The sequence below is a fragment of the Palaemon carinicauda genome, chromosome 33, assembly GCF_036898095.1.
Source record: "Palaemon carinicauda isolate YSFRI2023 chromosome 33, ASM3689809v2, whole genome shotgun sequence".
NCBI classification, from domain to species: domain Eukaryota; kingdom Metazoa; phylum Arthropoda; class Malacostraca; order Decapoda; family Palaemonidae; genus Palaemon; species Palaemon carinicauda.
Window position 1 is genome coordinate 30,724,648 of NC_090757.1, and position 22,370 is coordinate 30,747,017.

General features: G+C 43.1%; 1 protein-coding gene across 2 annotated transcripts; it reads left to right on the top strand.

The window, feature by feature from the left end:
• Window positions 1-889: 889 nt before the first annotated feature.
• On the top strand, window positions 890-21,869 carry LOC137625914 (zinc finger protein 888-like). 2 transcript variants are annotated; one of them, XM_068356899.1, is made up of 2 exons: window positions 890-913; window positions 19,689-21,869. In XM_068356899.1, the coding sequence occupies exon 2, from the start codon at window positions 19,883-19,885 to the stop codon at window positions 21,755-21,757; it is 1,875 nt and encodes a 624-aa protein (XP_068213000.1). In that variant the 5' UTR covers window positions 890-913; window positions 19,689-19,882; the 3' UTR covers window positions 21,758-21,869. The 2 variants fall into 2 exon arrangements, with proteins under 2 accessions (XP_068213000.1, XP_068212999.1); XM_068356898.1 differs by having other exon boundaries at window positions 911-1,050.
• Window positions 21,870-22,370: the final 501 nt, after the last annotated feature.

A 22,370-nucleotide genomic window follows, 5' to 3' on the forward strand; every position in this document is an offset into this window, starting at 1 on the left:
GCCCCTGGATATGATGTAATAACTGCTGAAATGATACTAGCTGAAAAGGAAGTGACTCCCAGACTACTTAGAAGATTATTTTGTAGAATGTTACATGAAAAGGCAAAACCTGATGTATGGGAGTTAGGAGTCCTGGTGAAAAAAAAAAGATCTGACTGCAATAATTACAGAGGCATAACACTTGCGTCATTTGTTATGGAAATATATAGTATGCTTATTCTAGAGAGAGAGAGAGAGAGAGAGAGAGAGAAGAGAGAGAGAGAGAGAGAGAGAGAGAGAGAGAGAGAGAGAGAGAGGAGAGAGAGAGAGAGAGAGAGAGAGAGAGAGAGAGAGAGAGAGAGATAGATTGATGAAAAGCTGAGAGATGAACAAGCAGGATTTAGAAAAAGTAGAAATTGCACTAACCAAATTTTGATTTTGAGACAAGTACAGCAATGCACAGAATATAAAAATCTTTTTTATGGCCTTTATGGACTATGAAAAAGCCTTTGATAGTGTGCACCGGCCAATTTTGTGGAGAGTCCTGCGTTATTATAGAATTTCTCATAAATGTGTAAACTTGATTGATTCTGTTCATTAGCATAGCAAGTGCAAAGTTAATGTCAATGGAATTCTATCAAATGAATTTCCACGTTGTTACTGTTTTTAGAAAGATTTATTAGTTTTTTCTCATCATTTATTTATTCCCTTTCCTCACTGGGCTATTTTTCCCTATTGGCGCCCTTGGGCTTATAGCATCTTGCTTTTCCAACAAAGGTTGTAGCTTGGCTAATAATAATAATAATAATAATAATAATAATAATAATAATAATAATAATCATAACTATTTAGCTAAGGCTAACAAAGATGGCGGACCTAATTCACGTGATATCTCCAATTCCAGCTGTTCAGCTCAGGCTGTCTCAACTCTCAGGTGTGTCAATGTAAACATTGTAATTCGACTTCCAATGTCGTCATGCTCCGCATTTAAATCGAAAGAATATCTTGATATTGATGGTTTTAATCTAGACTTATAGAAATTGGCCTCCAAATTCGATGACTCATTTTGAGGTGAGAAACATTAGTTTTGTTAAGTTATATTTGAAGTCTGCTTGTATGTGCCAAGTTAGCCAACAGCCAGGGGTTGGCTTAATCTAGCTTAGCCCATGTCCATATTTATTATCTCGGCCAAAAATAGATGTTCCTAAGTCAATATCTGTTATTATTAGTATTATTATTATTATTATTATTGAGAGCCTTTGTATATCACTGGCCAGTTCCTCACGGGTTGATTAAAAATGGACATCAACTAACCTAAACTTTCACCCCTAACCTAACCTACAAGCCGTGTCCTTACCTACTTACCTAACGTCCCCCTGCGATCCTCCCCCCCCCTAACACTGCCATATTTTAAGTTAGATATATGTTCAGGTGGCCGCTATCATACATACACCCCCTTATTATTATGGTAAATATATAATACTCTTATTACTTGCTAAGCTACAACCCTAGTTGGAAAAGTAGGATGCTATAAGTCCAGGGGCTTTAACAGGGAAAATAGCCCCGTGGGGAAAGGAAACAAGGAAAAATGAAATAATTTAAGAACAGGAACAATATTAAATAAAATATTTGCTATACAAACTTTAACAAAACAAAGAGGAAGAGAAAAAATTTAGAATAGTGTGCCCAAATGGACCCTCAAGCAAGAGAACTCTAACCCAAGACAGTGGAAGACCATGGTACAGAGGCTTATGGCACAACCCAAGACTAGAGAATAATGGTTTGATTTTCGAGTGTCCTTCTCCTAGAGGAGCTGCTTACTATAGCTAAAGAGTCTCTTATACCGTTACCAAGAGGAAAGTGGCCGCGGAACAATTACAGCGGAGTAACCCTGTAGATGAAGAAGAACTGTTTTGTAATCTCAGTGTTGTTGGATGCATGAGGACAGAGGAGAATATGTAAAGAATAGGCCAGACTATTCGGGGTATGTGTAGGCAAAGGGAAAATGAACCGTAACTAGAGAGGAGGATCCAATGTAGTACTGTCTGGCCAGTCAAGGAACCCCATAACTCTAGTGGTAGTATCTCAATGGGTGGCTGGTGCCATATAAGGTTTCCTTGTTCTATTTATAGGTAATTTGGATGATTCTGATATTGGGCAGAAACCTGTGTTTTACAAATAATGCACATTTTATAATCTAGAAGGTATGAGGGAAAAACCATATTTGAAGCCTTTGTACATTGACAACCAGTGCCTCCCTCATGTATAAAAAAAATAGGAATTTTCTTTCCTTTTTCTAGTCGTTCATAGTTGTGGGTGTCATACTGCAATTTTCAATATTTAACTTAGCCGGTGATTATATAGCTGCAACTCTGTTGCCCGACAGACAACTCTACGGTAAAAACTCGCCAGCGATCGCTACACAGGTTGCGGGTGTGCCCAACAGCGCCATCTGTCGTACAGATACCCAGTACTCAATGTAAACAAAGACTCAATTTTCTCTCTGTCGAGCTATCTACAAGACGTACTTACTCGCTGTTGCTAAACTGGATTTTTTTTTTCACAACTAATTGGTGAAGTACTTTATTCTAGTTTTGAGCTTTCGCTATGCAGGTGTTTTATCTTCATCTTAAATCTTGAACTCGTTTTGGATAGATTTAATTAGGGTGACAAAGAGAGTATGGACTTTCTTTCACTTTTAAATGGCCGACCCTTCCCTTAGACGGAAGTGTGTTTAGGCATTTAGTAATTATCTTATCACGTTATAGATTTTCCTCTATATATTTTATATCTCTCCGCCTTTATTAGGCCTCTTCGATTAACTTTCCATTCATTATAAACATATAAAAATAATTTTAATGTTTTGTTTATATAGACCTTTCCTGAGAGTAGGCGGTCCTAACTTGGAAACCGAAGTTAATCAACGTTGAGCCCTTTATATCGTAATTAGCTTTTAAAGAGCTAAGGATTTAAAACTTTTTAAATGTAATATTTTATGAAAGAATTTCTTTGATAGTCTTCGTACTGTTTTCAAAGATGAACTAACGTTTAGTTTATTTATGCTACGCAGTTGTTGACGTTCAGGACGTTCAACATGCGCTCTATCGTTACGATAGAGAGAGAGTGTATCACGGTTTCACTTTGCAGTAAGAGTAAATCGATTCTGACGTTTTGTTCATTCTTTCTTAGCTTAAATGTTTTAAATTCTATTTTATAGGAACTTTTTATTTGAAAAACCTTTCAGTTTTTTCCTTTAGTCAAATAACATGTTTTTTTGACGAGATATAATTGGGCTCTTCTCTTAGGTGCGAAATCAAGAGAGAAAGAGAGAGAGAGATAGAGACGGAGGGAGAGAGAGGAGAGAAAACGTTCCGTTCAAGCGGGTAACGTTGTTCTCGAGTTACTCTCGTCCCTAGTCGCTGTACGGGGAGGAAGGATAAAACGTTTTTAGTTTTTTATTCTCGTCCCCAGGCTATGTGCGGTGAGAGATTGAAAACGTAGTTATATAAACTAGTGTTTAGTCTCTTTCCCAGCCACTGATTTTTTTATCTTAAAATATGTTTTCTGTTTTTTGCTGGTATTAATGAGCTTGCATTATACGACTGATTTCGCAATTACTACCTTTTAATGAAGGGTAGAATTGCGTGTTTCAGGTAGAAATCAGTAAAAGTTTCGATTTCAGTGAAATAAGTGCAAAACAGAAAATCGAAGTGATAAAGTGATATGCGCAAAGTGTTACAGTGTTGCGTCCGAGGGTTCGTCTGTTCGTGCCTGTCGTTCACCTAGTCCGGGACCTCTTGCATGCTCCCAAGCCCAGGGGAGAAGTAATGTCAAACGACTTATGGGTTCGAGAGGCCTTGATCAACGAACAGACGTTTTCCCTCTATGGTATCGGGTGTATCTTACCAAGATCTCCCCTACCATAAGACGAGAGAGACGTTGTTTCTCCTCGTCATCCGAAGGCTTTTCGCATAAGAAACCTGTCACAAGGTTTCGAAGCCCTTAAGCGAAAGTCAGTCCTTTCAGGACAGGTCCAGCGTCCTGGTTACAACCATTAGGACAGCTCTGACGCTATGCAGTCATCGGATAACTGCTCGCCGCCTAACAAAAGCGTAACACAGACTCCGAGAGTCTTTTTTTTTTGTTGGCAAAGTGTTGCGGTCACAGACGTTACCCTCGTCTCTTACCACAACCATTTCTGTTGATCCTTAATGGGTTGTATGGCAAGACATGCAGTATATGCTTGCCTCCCTTATGGAAGACTATTCTGCCGATTAGTCCGTTGAGTCTAGCCGTTTATCTCATCGATATCCTGGCTTTCAGCCAACCTAACGTTCCTTTGTGCTTTCTGTTGACGTTGGCGTAGCATAGTCACGTCAGTCAGGTTGTTTAGAACCACACTCGATGCAGTCTCGTGTGGTTTTTTCGGCCACATTTGGACGTTAGGCCACTTGCTGATGCTCCTGTTGACGTTCAAGACGTTCACTAACAATCGGAGTTGACTTGTTTTGACGCTGTGCGTCAACCTCCGCATTCTAGAGTTGTTTTGACTGCTCAGTCTAGGCAGTCAAAGCAGTCTCGAGTGGATGCTGTGCGTCCTCACGCACCTGTTGTGGTTGACAGTTCAGTTGTTGACAGTTCTCAGACTGTCAAGCAGTTACATGACGTTGCGTTCTGGTCCGCTACTAATGCACCAGTGAGTGTGGACTCTGCTTGTAAAGCATTGCCACCACGGTAGGTCTCTCCCTTGCTTGAGACTCAGCTTTTATCGGACAAGGTTCCTGTAGATGAGGAAGTTGCTGTTCCCCCTCCTACTGATATTCCCTTGAGGACTCTGTCAGATGGAGAGGAGCCTTAAGCTGCTTAGCCTCCTATGGACTTTAATTAAATCATGATGATTTTTTTTAAGGATCTTTGTCCGGATCTTTTTGTAACTGCTGCTCCTCGTTCGCCTAAACGTCAGAGCTTACACTAGGCCTAGCTACTTCGAAGCCGTTGTTTTTAAGCTAGTGCTCTCTCGCTCTCCTAGAGAGCTTTACGTTGGCTAGGCGACTGGTTTTTCACCAGGAGGAGTTTGGGGGATACAGCCTTTGCTTTCCCTTCTTTTAAACTGGTTTATAGAGCGAGAGTCTGATATGACACGAGAGAAGTTCTCGGCTTGGGAGTTCATGCCTCTGCCCAGATAGACTTCTCAATTCTCGTAGACTCTCCCTGGCGCCTGGCCAGGAGACGCTCCAAGTTGTTTACAGGTCAACTTCACAGCTGTTTTCGAGCCTTTGAAGTTTTGCTGTACAATTATGTCATGCATAACAAGGCTTTCAGGGATGGTAAGCGGTACCGCCTCAGTCGCTAACCCCGTCTGTTGCCACACCTGCTCCCGTAGACCCTAAATGGGCTTTGCTGCAAGACATGCAGTCCAAGCTTGCGTCCTTGATAGAGGACTTTAATGCGGAGAAGGTTGCTACCGAACCTTCTGGCCAACAACCTTCCAACCGGTCGGTTGTGCGCCCTGTTGACGCTGAGGTAACCTACTCGCGTCTGCCAGTTGAGGTGGTTCCACCGATGCGACCCAGTGTGGGTTGCCAGCCGCACGTTGACGTTAAGCGACGCTCGGAGGTGGTTGTTGACGTTCAGGACGTTCAACAACCAGCAGAGGTGACTTGTTTTGACGCAGTGCGTCAACCTCAGCAACCCGGTAGGGTGTTGACTGCACAACCCAGACGGTCTAGACAGTCTCGGGTTGACGCTGTGCTTCCTCGCGCACCCATGGTTGTTGACAGTTCACAGACTGTGCAGCAGTCCATGATGTTGCGTCCGGCTCCGTCATGCATCCACCAGTGCGACCGGACTCAGCGAGCCAGACGTTGCCCACTCCGTTGCCGTTTCCTCATCAGTTTTCGGATGAGGAACCCTCTGATGAGGACGTTGCTGAACAACAAGACGATCAGCCCCCAGAATAGATCAAGCCCTGCTATCCATCCAGAAGATGCTGAAGAAGGAACGCTGCTCAGTCAGGCTGTAGATGAGTCTGGTAGGGACGCTGTCATCCGTGGAACAATTTGTGTCACTAGGAAGACTACACCTCCGTCCTCTTCAATACCATCTAGCTTTTCACTGGAAAAAGGACAAGACGCTAGAAGCGGTCTCGATCCCGGTTTCCGAAAAGATAAAGTCTTGTCTGACTTGGTGGAAGGACAATATCAACCTAAGAGAGGGTCTTCCCCTGGCTGTTCAGACTCCCAACCACGTTCTCTTCTCGGACGCATCGGACGTGGGCTGGGGCGCGACACTAGACGGTCGGGAATGCTCAGGACTGTGGAACTCGAGTCAGAGGAGCATGCATATCAACTGCAAGGAGCTGTTGGCAGTACATCTGGCCTTGAAAAGCTTCAAGTCTCTCCTTCGAGGCAAAGTGGTGGAAGTTAACTCGGACATCACCACGGCCTTGGCGTACATCTCCAAACAAGGAGGTACCCACTCACTGACGTTGTACGAGATCGCAAGGGACCTGCTCATCTGGTCAAAAGGTCAAGACATCTCCCTAGTAACGAGGTTCATCCAAGGCGACTTGAACGTCATAGCAGATTGTCTCAGTCGGAAAGGGCAAGTAATTCCAACCGAATGGACCCTCCACAAGGATGTGTGCAAGAGACTTTGGGCCACTTGGGGTAAAACCATCCATAGATCTCTTTGCAACCTCGCTGACCAAGAGGCTTCCAATCTATTGCTCTCCAGTCCCGGACCCAGCAGCAATACATATAGATGCTTTCCTCCTAGATTGGTCACATCTGGATCTCTACGCATTCCCACTGTTCAAGATTGTCAACAAGGTACTGCAGAAGTTCGCCTCTCACGAAGGGACAAGGTTGACGTTAGTTGCTTCCCTCTGGCCCGCGAGAGAATGGTTCACCGAGATACTTCGATGGTTAATAGACGTTCCCAGTAGTCTTCCTCTAAGGGTAGACCTTCTACGTCAGCCACACGTAAAGAAGGTACTCCAAAGCCTCCACGCTCTTCGTCTGACTGCCTTCAGACTATCGAAAGACTCTCGAGAGCTAGAGGCTTTTCGAAGGAAGCAGCCAGTGCGATTGCTAGAGCAAGGAGAGCTTCTTCCATTAGAGTCTACCAATCGAAGTGGGAAGTCTTCCGAGACTGGTGCAAGTCAGTTTCTGTATCCTCGACCAGTACCTCTGTAGCTCAAATAGCTGTTTTTCTCTTATACCTGAGAAAAGGACGATCTCTTTCAGCTCCCACTATCAAGGGCTACAGAAGCATGTTGGCATCGGTCTTCCGGCATAGAGGCTTAGATCTTTCCAAACATAAAGATCTGCAAGACCTCCTTAAGTCTTTTGAGACCACCAAGAAGCGTCATTTGGCTACCCCTGGATGGAATTTAGACGTGGTACTAAGATTCTTCATGTCAGACAGGTTGGAGCCGTTACAATCAGCCTCCCTGAAAGATCTCACTCTTAAGACTCTTTTCCTGGTATGCTTAGCCTCGGCTAAAAGAGTCAGTGAGATTCATGCCTTCAGCAAGAACATAGGATTTTCGTCAGAAAAAGCCACTTGTTCGCTACAACTTGGTTTTCTAGCCAAAAATGAGCTGCCTTCTCGGCCTTGGCCTAAATCTTTCGATATCCCCAGCTTATCGGAGATCGTAGGCAATGAACTAGAAAGAGTCTTATGCCCTGTTAGAGCTCTTAAGTTCTATTTAAAGCGTACTAAACCTTTACAAGGCCAATCTGAAGCTTTATGGTGTTCAGTTAAGAAACCATCCTTGCTTTTGTCAAAGAATGCTTGGTCAGACTTTATCAGATTGTTAATACGAGAAGCTCATTCACATCTGAGTGAGGAAGACCGAACTTTGCTTAAGGTGAAGACGCACGAAGTTAGAGCTGTAACAACTTCCGTGGCCTTTAAGCAAAATATATCTCTGCAAAGTATAATGGACGCAACCTATTGGAGAAGCAAGTCAGTGTTCGCGTCATTTTACTTGAAAGATGTCCAGTCTCTTTACAAGAACTGCTACACACTGGGACCATTCGTAGCAGCGAGTGCAGTAGTGGGTGAGGGCTCAACCACTACAATTCCCTAATTCCATACCCTTTTAATCTTTCTCTTGAAATGTTTTTATGGTTGTTTTCTGGGTTGTCCGGAAGGCTAAGAAGCCTTTCGCATCCGGATTGATTTGGCGGGTGGTCAAAGTCATTTCTTGAGAGCGCCTAGATTAGGGGTTTTGATGAGGTCCTGTTGTATGGGTTGCAACCCTTGATACTTCAGATCCTAGGGGTCGATCAGCATCCTAAGAGGATCGCGAGGCTCCGTAAGGAAGACGTACTTAAAAGGCAGAGTAATTGTTCAAGTCGACTTCCTTACCAGGTACCTATTTATTTTGTTTTTGTTATTTTGATAACTTCTAAAATGAAATAAAAACTCTTAGCTCATAAAAGTGTAAACATATATTGCTGGTCTCTACCCACCCCCCTGGGTGTGAATCAGCTATATAATCACCGGCTAAGTTAAATATTGAAAAATGTTATTCTGATAATAAAATAAATTTTTCAATATACTTACCCGGTGATTATAAATTAAAGGACCCTCCCTTCCTCCCCAATAGAGACGCAGTGGGACGAGGAGAAAATTGAGTCTTTGTTTACATTGAGTACTGGGTATCTGTACGACAGATGGCGCTGTTGGGCACACCCGCAACCTGTGTAGCGATCGCTGGCGAGTTTTTACCGTAGAGTTGTCTGTCGGGCAACAGAGTTGCAGCTATATAATCACCGGGTAAGTATATTCAAAAATTTATTTTGTTATCAAAATAACATAATTCCTACTTATGATCACCACCTATCCCAAACTTCCCCAGCTTACCTAACCTACGACCCATTTACTTATCTACCAGGAACCCCCTTGGACTGTCACATTCTTAGCTTACCCAAAGTGTCAACTCTGTTTGCTTCCCAACCAGCTTCCCTCCTGGCAAGGTAACACAAAATCATATTATATTAAAGAAATAAATTTTACAAGTAATAAGGAAGTTTAAGCAGCTTATTCTAACAAACTACATTCTCCCCTTTGGATAGCATCATCATCTTCCAAAGGAACAACTTTCTTTTTTTATTGCGGTAGATGAGATTGACCGGCGTATGTTCTGGGGTACCGTACACATGTAAAATTTGGATTTTTTTAAAAACTTTCTTGGGAATCTTCCTTAGGCACAAATGATTTAAAGAGCACTTATAATACATAAATATAACGCGTCACCAATACTACACTTGGAACTAATGCTGGAATAATCACACAGAATTACTATTTTATACTAAAAAATACGTAAACTCTCTTTGTTGGGAGAAGTTCATAACCCGCGCCAATTTTGGATTGTTCAAGTTATAGAAAAAACATTTGTATCAGGTCGAACATCGTAAGTCTTGGAGTTTAACGTTGCCATTTTTACGCGTCGGCTGGTAAGAACGGGCATCTCTGACCCACGCTTGATGCTCTGAATACCCTGTTTAAATTTTGAAAGTATTGAATTCTAATTAGATGAAAAAAAACCCTCTGTCAGTTTCCTGGGTCAAGCTGGGTCTGATTGGGTTAAATTACCACGCTCGCTGATTAATTCAGTATTCTGCCACTAAAGCGCTGCTGAATTGATCAAACCGTCATCTACAGTGAATTCTATGAAGTATAGGAGAAAGTGCATGCCACGAGAAAAAGCTCATTCGGCTTATAAATTTCAAGCAATTTTGAGGCTTTATGGGGGTATTTAGAATATTATGAACAGTTTTTATTCTATACATATTTGCGATAGCATTAGAAATACAATAAGAGAGTTATGGGGCTTGGAGATCATTATACATACACCCCCAAACAAGGTTACAACATGACCTAAAATAACCTAACCTAACTCAACCTAACTTAACATAATGTTTCCTTTCCTCACTGTGTTATTTTACCCTGTTGGAGTCCTTAGGGCTATAGCATCCTGCTTGTCTAACTAGGGTTATAGCTTGGCTAGTAATAATAATAATAACTGAAGGTTAAACAGGGTTTAACTACCCACCGCTAGTTAGCGGAGGTATGTTAACCTCTCGGTCCCACCAGTACTGGTGACTAACCATCACTCTTTTAATTCGGCTCGGTAGACTGTAGACCTGTTTCACTCTCCTGTTACCTAAACTATCTGAAACTAATTTCTTTCCTTTTCTCGGGTGTGCTTGCCTGTGAGGTCCATCCATGCGAGTTTGTCCGGGTTTTGAAGGGCGCATCTTCATGTTTTCGGAGGAGACGGATCCTCACATTCTCTGCCCTTTGTGCCGAGGTCACTCATACACTAAGGTGCGAGGAGTAGTTGTCCTCCCAGTGGTTGAGGTTTGGTAGGCGGAAGAAGAAGAAGTCTAAGATGAATTCTTCCCCTTCGAGGTCTGCCTCAAAAGGAATGAAGACCGACTTCTTTTTCCTGCGACTTGATCTCTCCATCCTGACTCTACCCGACCGGCTTTTTCAGGGGAATGATCGAGTACGAGTGAAGTCTTGATAACGCCGGGACAACCTCATGCGGGGTCTCCTCCCATTGCCTCCCCTAGAGGGGCAGTAAGGGAGTCCTGCACAGGGGAGTCTCTCCCAGACAATGCGGTTTGTCTGCTGTGGCCATCCTTGTGGTTGATGGGTCCTCTGTCAAAGGAGAAGCTACAGGAGGTCCTTTGTTTGGGTGTGCGTGCGCACTTGAGCGCTGAGTCCTCTCCTTCTGTTCTACTTGTCGTCCCCCTTGCTTCAGTAGGAGGACAAGAGCAATTGAGGACAAGCACTCCTCGGAGTGTCTTGTTCAGAGACCCTCGGGTCTCAGGAACAAGCTTCGCCTTTGTTCACAAGCATTCCTCAGGGTGACTTGTCCAGAGACCCTTGGGTCTCAGGAACAAGCTTCGCCTTTGTTCCAGAGGTTGTTCAGGAAGCTGATCCTCTTCCTGGGCTTGCCCGATGGAAGGATAAGCAACTTGGGCAACTGGAAGATTCTCCTTCCAGTGTTGTGCAGTCTGACCTTCCAAGGACAGACGAAGCGACACAACTTTCTGAGTGGCAGCTCCCTTGTTCACGAAGCGATGCACCATCGGAAGGAGAAGTCGATTGATCTTCTCGTTCGCGAGAGGAGAGATCTTCTCTAACCCTCTCTTCTGAGAGGCAGCTCCCTCGTCCGCAAGGCGATGCGCCATTTGGAGAGAGAGGTGAGGATCATTCCTTATGCTTGCGAGGGGAAAGATCTTCTGAGTGGGTCCCCTCTGCGAGAGTACCACCGAAAGGTATTGGATTCGTCTATATCACGCTCCAGTCCATCGGAGCACAGCTTTTCTGAGCTGTATGACGAAGGAGGTAGAAGGTTTCCATCTGCCCCCCACATCGTCATCGTGGCACAGCGAAACGCTCAGCGTTTCATGAGAACAATCTCTTATGAGATCGATCAGACAGGTAACTGTTCGAAGTTTTTACCAGTCTTGCTGCAGCACAAGCGCTTAGCCCCCTGTCATTCGTCACTTCTTAAGGTAAAGGAAAGCTCCGCAACTTTCTACTTCGGGAGAACAGGTGAGTAAAGGGAGTTCCGCTACTTGACCCTCTCGGACAGGATCTCGTATCGTCACCGAAGACTGAGAGGCTTCATGCGTCGTCGCGTGCCTTTCCTTTTAGCAAGGAAGATGGAAGAGCTTATCCCCTGGAAGTGAGGAAACCCGATTCTTGTCAAGTGGACGAGGTTCCTACACGCTCTGGCGATCACCATCATAGAGTTGAGGAGAGGTTGGAGGTGAGCGAGTGCACTGATTCGCCTCGCCAACCAGTCTCTCGTCAAGGTCGTTACCCTGTGAGCGCTCACCTGGGAGAGGGTTGAGGCGTTCTCCCCACCCCTGTTTCTTACCTCGGCCAGTGCAATCTGAACCATCTGAACACAGGGAGACTGAACTAACAGGTAACTTGTTTGCCAAGGATGGACCTTGGTTTGAATACGTGGTGAAAGTGCTCAAACAAGCGACGGGAATTTCTAACAATCCTCCAGCTGCAGTGGCAGTGGTTCCCGTCATTCCCCTGGATTCTTCTAAGGGATCTAGCGATCTTTCTGACCTTAGGCGATCTAGCCTAGCGAGGGTGCCACTAACGCCTCGCTACCTCCTGTCACCCAGGGTCTCAAGGTATGAGGATTACCCTGAGACTAAGGATCCGAAGATCATGGATCCGAACTGGGACAGGGCGGCAGTGACTCAGGCCATGGCCAAATTGCCAAATTTTTTTCTTGTATCTCCAAGAGGAAAAATTCTGCTCAGTCTCAGCAGTGAAAGGCTATCGCTCAGCCTTAAGCAAAGTCTTTAGACTGGAAGAGGTTAATATTTCCTCTTTGGTGGAATTATCCATGCTCATACAAAGTTTTGAGCTAACTTACCCTTAGTTGGAATTTAGACCACCATGTATTGTCCCTCCTGTGATATCGCCCATTCAAGGGGATGGGGGGAGGATACTCCCAGCTTTGTCCCTAAGTTTATCGTTAAGACATAGAATTCGGCTTTAGCGGACATTAGGGTCGGTCCCTTCCAGATTTCGAGTTTTCGGGGAGTAACTGATGATCCTGGTCATCTGTTACTAATCCCTATAAGAGTGCTGAGGTGCTTTTTGAAGCAAATAAGAAGAGCTTGTTCTCATCAGCATGGGCATGGTCAAAAGGAGAATTACTAAGAACACTCTGCTCTTGGATTCACCAGGTCATTGACTGTGCATCTCCAGGGCAGATGATCCAGCTCTCATGACTTCAAGGGCATAAGTACGTCTCTGGTGTTCAGAAGGAACGTCTCTGTGGCACAGGTACTGCAAGCAGGTGGTGGAAGAGACATACCAATTTGAATGTCAACTGCCTGCAAGAAGTAACGCATAGGACACTAGATATGTTTACTCTAGTCCCTGTGGTGGACACTCAACAAGTGGTATAGTTGCTTTAGTTCACTTATAGGACTATTAGCAGTTGGTTGGTGGCATAGGTTACAACGTTGTTAGTGTTGGATGAATGTAAAGGAATGAGTGGCCTTTTCTTTCTTCATCTTCCCCTCCCTTGGGGCACAGCATCTGAAGACTACAAGCTGGCCTCCTCCTGACTGCAAGCAAGCCCCATTTTTCATTTAGTTGCTTTGAATATATGATTTATGTATTTTGGTTTTTCCCCAATTTCCTAGCGTAGGGGAATTGGGTCTTGTCTGGGTTTCAGTGTACACGAGTGTCAACCCATTCTTAATACTTACCTAGATAAAGTCACATTGCAAGTTACCACTCACTCACTATGGTTCCACAGTCTGTTAACCCTCTGGCTTTGACAGTCTAATGGTTCTCGAGATGTCAGGATACTCTCCCCACACTCTCTAAGAGCTCAGATATTTTATCCTGAATCAAAGTTCTTCAGCTAGTTTAAAAGGACTTCCGCTCAGATTAGGGTAAGTCTCCTAGGTAATGAACAAAGGTCTGTATTTATTTTGGAGCAAATAACAAATTGGAATGTAATTTGTATTTTTCTAAACTATACAAACGTGAGTTCTTCACACATACTTGTCCCACCATCACCTTCCCCTTAGAAGTCCTGACTGCAATCGAAAGTGAGCTCAGTTGCTGTGTGAGTTTTTTAGCGGGCATGCCAGGCTACCCCCTGCTATCTCCGTTAACTAGCGGAGGGTCATTTACTCATTGCTTGAAAGTTTTTATGGCTTATCCAGCTTGCGCTGAATTATCTCTCCTACGTAAAGAACTCAGGTTTGTATAGTTAGAAGAAATACAATTTACTAACAAATTTGTCTTTTTATACCCAAAAAAACTTTACTAGGGAAATTTTCTAATAATTATTCATTTTTTTTGTGTGTACTTTCATCTATCGATATACTCTGTTACTTTTTAAAGGTCACTTTGTTCATTGATATGTATATGCCTCAAGGTTAATACACAGGGATTTTCTGCTCCACACCCTGTATTGCACGGGCTATGGACCTGCTGGTATTGTTATTCCGCCAGTACATGAGGTATAAGGAACCATGAACTCTGCACCTTTTACAAGGGTCCTAGTTTTGGTAAATTGGGATAAGTTCCCAGCCAGTTGGAATAGGGACCTCCTCCCACTTAAGATTGATGGTTTGTATTTGTGCTAGAACAAATGCCATATTGGATATAATTTGTATTTGTCCTGGTGCAAAATACAAACCTTCTGCTCTTTAAGGTGCGGTATTATTTCGGCAAAGCTGAAAACTAGCCAAAGCTAAAAGTTTAACAAGGTTCAACTTCTCAACGCTAGTTAGCGGGGCTAGCGAGAGGTATGTTTACCTCCTGCTTCCACCAGCAGTGGTGACTTACCGTCACTTTTTAATTTGGCTCGGTAGAGTGCAGACATGTCTCACTCTCCTGTTAACCGTATGCAACTGGCTGAAGCTAAACTTTCCATCTTTTTCTTTTGCAGGTGTGCTTGCCCGTGAAGACCATTGCCATGTGGGTTTGTCCGGGCTTGGAAGGGCTTCGTTACAGCACCTTCATGACGGATGCTCACAGTCTGCCCTGTGAGTCAGAGTCACTCGTGCATGCAGGGGTCTCCTCATGATGTGTTGGGAGTGGTCGCCCTCCCAGTGGTTGAGATTTAGCAGACGTAAGAAGAGGAAGGCTAAAAGAGAGACTTCCCCTTTGAGGTTAGCTTCGAAATGGAAGAAGGCTCTCAGTCTTTCTTCTCTGGCTTGGTCCCTCCCTGACTCTCCCCCCACCGGCTTTCTCCAGGTAACGGTCGAGTACGAATGGCGCCCCTGTAACTCTGGATCAACCTCGTGTGAATTCTCCCGTTGCCGCCCCCCCAAGCAGAGCAGTGATGGAGCTCTTTGCCGTGGTCTCTCTCTCTGACGACGCTGTATGTCTGCTGTGGCCCTCCTTAGGGTTGACGGGTACCCTGTCAAAGGAGATGTTACAGGAGTTGCAAGCACACAAGCACTGAGACCTCGTCTCCTGCTCTCCCCAACGTCTCTCCCTGCTCTGCCGGGAGAACAGGAGCAGTTGAGGACAAGCACTCTTCAGAGTGGTTTGTCACGAGACCTTGTAATCTCGGGAATGGGTTTCTGCTTCGTTCTGTAAGTTGTGCAGGGAGTTGATCCTCTAGCCGGGTTCGCCCAAAGGGAGGAGATACTAACTGAACGACCCGGAGGTTCTCCTCTAACCATTGATCAGTCCGATCTTCCGAAGAAGGACGACTCAACACTCCCTTCTGAATAGCAGCTCCCTCATCTTCAAGGAAGAAATGTTGATCGATCTTCTCGCTTGCGAGATGAAAGATCTTCCCCTCAGTAGTACCCCCATGGTGGTTCCACAGAAAGGCAATGGATTTGTCCATGCTACGCTCCAGTCCATCAAAGCACAACATTTTGGAGCTGGATGATGAGGATGGAAGGAGGTTTCTATCTGTCCCCTTTCCTCGCCGGCACAGCAAAGCACTCAGCGCTATGCGAAACCAATCTTGCTTGAGATCGGTACGACAGGTAACTCCGGAGTTCATATGATGTTAGCTTGGGAGAGAGAGAACATTTTGACCACGGTTCAGAACATTCTGATGGATCGCTCCCAGTATCCTCCAGCCCGAAGGTCACCCGTTTGGAACCAAAAAATGGTGACCGAATCTTTTTGAAAGTTCTGGTGTTCATCAGGAAAGGGGAATAACATGGAAGAACCTGATGACATTCCAACTGATGGAAAGGATATGGTCCTGGATCAGTTTTCAGGCGTGCCAAGAACCACCAGACCCAAGGTAACGCTACTATGGGGAAGGGTGTTAAGGCAGCGAAGAAGAGACCATATGCCCGAGTGGGAGTACCTCTCACTCTCTTCAGTCAGTGGACTTCTGCAGGTTACTTCCTCCGCTTTACGTAAGGCAGAGAAAGTACTATGAGGTGGGGGGAGGCGACCCTTCCCCACTGGATCCGACGATCGTATCCTTGACATAGTCTAACTTGGAACGACTGACAATGCTACCAGTTCAGTTCTCTGCGGTGGATACGGCCACTATGAAATGAGCTGCAAAGTTTGCCTTGCATTCCGCTTCATGGTTGGACCCTTGGTTGGGCACAGTTGGTTATTTTGTTAAGAATGAGGTCTTTGTTCGCTTTCCTTCTCTTGGGTGCTAGGACCCTCGAATTCTTAACAGAAAACGTGGTTAACTAATGGGTTAACTGGGTCTTGAAGTGACGAGATCCAATTGTCTCAAGATTTCAGAAACAGGTGCCGAAAAGAGGCAATGAAGCTGTGTTATGCCCCAGTGGATGGACTCTTCCTGTTTAACTAGGATGACATTGACGGTGTAGCCGACCGATGGAGAGGGGTCAGCCAGGACACTTTCCTCCGAGTTGTCTCCTCTTACTCCTACCAACTAGCACCTCCAAAGCAAAGGCAGCCTTCCTCAACACCACAAAGCTGTCAGAAGAAGAGCACTCCTAACACGCGGGCAAAATGGCAAGACTCGAGGTCTCCCTTTCGTCCCAGAGGAAGGAAGGGGAAAGGCAACGAGAAATCCCAGCGAGGACGCCCACATTAGGGAGGGCAATCCCTTGGCCAATCCACCATTAGGGGGATGCCTGATAAACAGATGACAGAGGTGGATGGACTACAGAACCGACCCCTGGCCAACTTCCGTATAAGGAAAGGGGTACTGTATATTATCTCTTTCATTGATTGAGAAAGGAGTACCTCGTCCCTTTTATCGCCTCCAAATCCATCAACACAAGGTCCTGTGTGAAGGGATCAGCGAAGGACCAGGCATACAGGCCAAAGTCAGGACCATACTAGAGAAGGATGCTCTTCAGGAGATCCCGGGAGGGTCCCCAGCCTTTTACAGTTGCTTGTTTTGAGTAGAAAAGGCATCTGGAAGCTGGAGACTCATTATAGACCTCTCAGCCCTGAACAATTTTGTCCTATAGACTCCGTTCAAAATGGAGATGGCACAAACAGTCAGACAGGCTGTCAGATCGGACGACTTTATGATCTCATTGGACCTGAAAGATGCTTACTTCCAGATCCCAATCCATCCGTCACCAAAGAAGTACCTGCACTTTATGATAGAGGAACAGATATACGAGATCAAGGTGCTCTGCTTCGACCTGTCCACAGCTCCTCAGGTGTTCACGAGAGTCTTTACTCTAGTGTCGACCTGAGTGCACAAGAACGGCTTTTGTCCCCTTCATTATCTAGACGATTGGCTGATTCTTGCAGACTCGAGGGAGAACCTTCTCCTCCACCAAGAAAAACTTCTTGCCTCTTGTCAGGATCTGGGGATCCTGTTAAACCTGGAGAAGTCCCAAGGACCGAGCAAAGAGACTGAAAGAGGTATCCCAGGACTTCCTTGTGAGAGACGAGTTGCTAGCACATTGATGGCAAAAGCTGTTAGGACACCCAACTTCCCTAGAGAAGTTGGTTTCACACGGCTGTCTCTATATTCGGTCACTTCGGTGGCAGCCGAAGACCTTCTAGTCTCAGCACAGAGACCCCCCAGGCACTCTAGTGCCAGTGGGTCCCAAGCAGAAGAAAGACCTGAGCTGGTGGGTGTTAGACACCAACCTACTCAATGGAATAGATCTAATCTCTCCTCCCCCGAATTTGATGCTCTTCACGAATGCATCAAAAGAAGGGGGGTGGCCTCATCTATTACACCTGACGGCATCCAGGCTCTGTTCCGAAGCCAAAAGGCGGTGCCACATCAACCTCCTAGATATGAAAGCTGCTTTTCTGGCTTTCAAGCATTTCTAGTGGCTCCTTCTAGGATACCACGTAGTGCTGATGAGCAACAACACTAGGGGGGTAGCTCACATAAACAAGCAAGGAGGTAATTTTTTGCAGCTCCTATTCCAGCTAGCTATAGAAACCCACAAATGGACGAAATCGAACTCGGTAACTTTAACATCCCGCTTCATCCCTGGCAAGAAGAACGTGCTGCCGGATAATCTGAGCAGGACGACTCAGATAGTTGGTTCTGAGTGGTCTTTAAATCAACAGATAGCCAACAAAGTCTTGACATTGTGGGGTTCACTGATGATAGATCTGTTGGCGACATCCCTCAACCGGAAATTTCCGGTGTATTGCTCTCCAGTACCAAACCCACTAGCGTTCTGGCAGGACGCCTTCCAACATCCGTGGGACAGGAAGGACGTCCATGCGTTCTCCCCCTTCTGCCCAGTAAGGAGGCTACTGAACAAAATGAGGACATCACAAGACCTAATTGATGACCCTCATAGCTCCACTGTGGCAGCATGCAAAGTGGTTCCCTGACCTTCTACATCTGCTCGTAGAGACACCGAGAAAACTACCCCCACTTCCCGGTATAGTTAAACAACCACCCGTGAAGATTTTCCATTGGTACGTTTTCACGCCTGGAGGTTATCCAGCAACTCTTGAAAGGAGAGGCTTTTCAAAGCCAGTTGCAAGACACACGTCAAGATACCTCTGGAACTCATCAACTGCAGTGCACCAGTTGAAGTGGTCTATCCATTGTTGATGGTATAATGGGCGAGGTATCTCTCCTCCCAGTGCCTCTTATTTCAACTATAGCAGAGTTTTTACTATACCTCAGGGAGGAAAAACCCTATTCTGTATCGACGGGGAAAGACTTTCGCCCAGCCTTAATCCTTATTTCAGAAGCAGGTCTTCTGAAAACTATTCAACTTCTATAATGACACTCAACTTTTATGGTTTTAATTGAATTTTCTATTAATTTTTATATAAAATAAATTATTTCGGCATCAATGACCTTAGATGTCAGGATGCCTGAAAACTTTAAATCAATCAATCAATCAATCAGTGAGGAAGCAGGGTGCCAGAACTTCCCCACTCCAGCCAGTAACTACCGGCAACATGTTTACACCTCGTTGTAAAAGTTTAATAACAGTATACTCCAGCTTCACTGATAATCTATCCCTGTGTAAAGGACTCGGGTTTATGTAGTTGGGAAAATAAAAATAACCTCCAAATTTGTTTTAGAATGACTACTGTATAGTGCTAAGGAAAACCGATAAGTTATTTTTCAGAAAATCAAAGAAAATGGTGGAATTAATTGGGATACTAAAGTAAATTGCTTTCCCTGGAATTTTTTAGGATAAATATATAAATAGGTAACCATGTCAGAAATGGTATACTTACCAGACCAGACACACTTGCGTAAATATATAAAAAGGACTTTTTAGCTATAAAACAAATTATTTTCTATAAAAAAAAATTTGAAACATGTAACAGATGTTCTCTTAAAAAATGCAATGATGTGAATTCTAGAATTTCAAGCCAAGGGTTATCATTAGTGCTCTGTATAAGAATATTGTTTTATATTTGTGTAGGAACTAATCAGACATTTTTCATTTAATTTAGATTTTTCTTAACTATACAAACCTGAGTCCTTCAAGTTGCTTTTATCACGTTAACCACCCCCATAAGTTCTAGGCCTAAGGTCAAAAGTAAGTGTCAACAGACAAGTGGGCTGGGCTTCCCTGCCATCTGCCGTTAGTTAAAACTGCCTCGCTGGAGCCATACTCTTATTAAATTATTTGGATATGTATGGTTAGGAAAATACAAAGGCTAGAAAATTAGTGACATTTGCTAGATTTTCTTTTAAATGTAATTGGATAGTTTTTATTTGCAATTTTTTTAGCTGTTTATAATTGTATATATTGCATTTTTTTTTTCAGGATAAATTGTTTAATGGATGGTGGATGGTGTAGGCAAATGGTATTGCACTACTGGAGGTGAGGTGAAGAGTTGAGCTTGCTTATTGCCTCTAGAATTTAAGTATGCAATAGAGATTTTTCATCAAGTTCAAGTTAAGTGAGTATAAATATCTCATGTTGACTTGTTGGTAGCCCTACCTGTTTACATACAAATCATGCAGCATCGAGAAAAATCAAATTTCTGCTGTGAATTTTGTGGAAAATGTTTTTACTTGAAAAGCTGTCTTGTAATCCATGAATTGAAACACAAAGGAGAGAAGAAAACAGAAGAGTTGAGTGTAAAAAGTAATATTGTAAATAAGGAAGATAAAGTAGAAAATAATCACTTTCAGGGAAGAAATGGAAACAGTGAAACTATAGAAAATGAAGACATGGAAAAATATATAAAAAAGGACATTACATGTAAGCCATATACATGTCATGTCTGTGGGAAGCACTATAACCTTAAGACTGTTTTTAAAACACACCTAGTTGGCCATAATACTCCAAAATTGGATTTCTGTGTGCTCTGTAATAAGAACTTTGCTTCACAGAAATATTTTAAATTACATATGATGAAACATGAAATAAAGAAGCACTTTACATGCTCAGTTTGCGAAAGAGAATTTCCTAGTCAAATGTTATACGAGAGGCACATTAATCGAGGCCATAGCCCTAAATCAAGAAAGAAAGACTCCTGGAAACCAGAAATTCAAGATATTACAAAAGAATCAAATCCTAATGATAGTTCGCAAGTGACTTTGCAGAGTTCTAAATCAAAGTGTGATATTGCATCTGAACATGTTTGTGGAATATGCAGTGAAAAGTTTTCGTCAAAATTTTTATTAGATCAGCATACAGGAAGCCATAAAAATGACCCAACTTGTGTCAAATGTAATAAAAGTTTTTCAACTTTTAAACATTTAAAGATCCATGTCAAAGTTCATTTAGATAAACCACGCATCCTTTGTGAAATATGTGGTAAAGTTGTTCGTAAGAAAACCTTTTTACCTCACTTGCGTACTCATACAGGGGAAAGGCCATATAAATGTTTAGAATGTGGAACAGGCTTTGTTCAAAAAGGCCATTTGAAAATGCACATGAAATTCCATGAGGGACACAAAAACTTTCGTTGTGAGGTTTGTGGGAGAGGTTTCAAAACAAAACTTAAATTGGATTATCATTGCAGGCTGCACATTAGAGGTGAATATAAATGTGATATCTGCAAGATCAAGTTTAGGAGGTGGCCTCTTCTCCAACAGCATGAAAGGCAAGCTCATCCTGAAAAAAATTTTACCTGTCAAATTTGCGGTGAGGTGTTTTTTTATAGTTCTCGGTTGTATGCACATTATATTCAGCATTCAGAGGAAGATTTGGAAAATTTAGATGAAAAGACCAAAAAACTGATAGCAGAGAAAAGATATATTACTGAGAAGTGTGAATTTTGTAAGAAATATGTTGATAAAAGTCAAATGAAGGTACATATGAGACTGCATACAGGTGAAAAGCCATACAAATGTAATTATTGTGAGAAGAGTTTTCGTTTACATAATGGTCTATTAATTCACAGAAGGATACATACAGGAGAAAGGCCATATAAATGTGATAAGTGCAACAAAACATTTAATCAGATGGCTCATTTGAAAACTCATGTTGCTCTTCATTCAGCAGAAAGGCCATATGAATGTAAAACATGTGGAAAAACATTTGCCATACAAAACTACCTTTATAATCATGAAAAAATTCATCAGAGGAATACTAGTTTCCCTATAAAAAGTAAAAAAGTCTATGAATGTTCACTTTGCGGGAAATATTTTAGGAGTAAGAGTATTCATATGTCTCACCAACAAATTTGTCAAGATATATCAGAGATTTCTAGCATTGGGGCTATATCTAGCGAGGCTGAATATTATGAATCACTGGAGACTTATGACTATGATGAAAATACAAATGGAATGACTAGTATTGAATGTGTACCAGATATTAATACTGATAATATAGAATCTCCTCTTATTCTGAAAATTGATGAAATTTCTTCTTTTACTGGCTAAAAAGTCTGTAAAGTATTTAGGTACATCAATAATATTCATATTTTCTTTTTTATTTTATTGAAATGATGTCAATTTTGTCAGTGCTGATTAAAAAGAATGTTCAATGATTAAACATTTAAATTTGTATCCTTCATAAATGCAAGATTTTATATATCTCAGGGCTTTGTTACTTAACTGTAACCTTATTGTATGAAAAATTTATTTGTTCCTATGCATACACACTTTACTTACTTTTCTTTAACGGCTGCTTTTCCGGTCCCATACAGCAGGGGAACCCCACTCTCTACAGAACCTCCACTGTTATTTGACCTTGTTCGTTCAGAGTATTTAAGTTTCATATCACGTATTGTTCATTTACTGTTAAATCGCTACTGTTATACGACTCAAAGAATGAATTTTATGAATAATGAGTCCGACACCCCCACCAGACCTACCTTCTCTCGGTATGTGAAAGTTGTGTGTGGTGGGGGGGGGGGGGGGTGTCATTTCAGTGATCTTTGCATTGTCTAAATTATTTAACCATGTTTCAGATAATGCTAGTATGTCCAAATATTTCTCGTTTATCAATTCTCGAATTTGAATTGTCTTATTACTTACAGATTGTGTATTTACA

Coding starts and splice junctions, on each gene's coding strand:
- LOC137625914 (XM_068356899.1), top strand. CDS start 19,883: ATGCAGCATCGAGAAAAATCAAATTTCTGCTGTGAATTTTGTGGAAAA.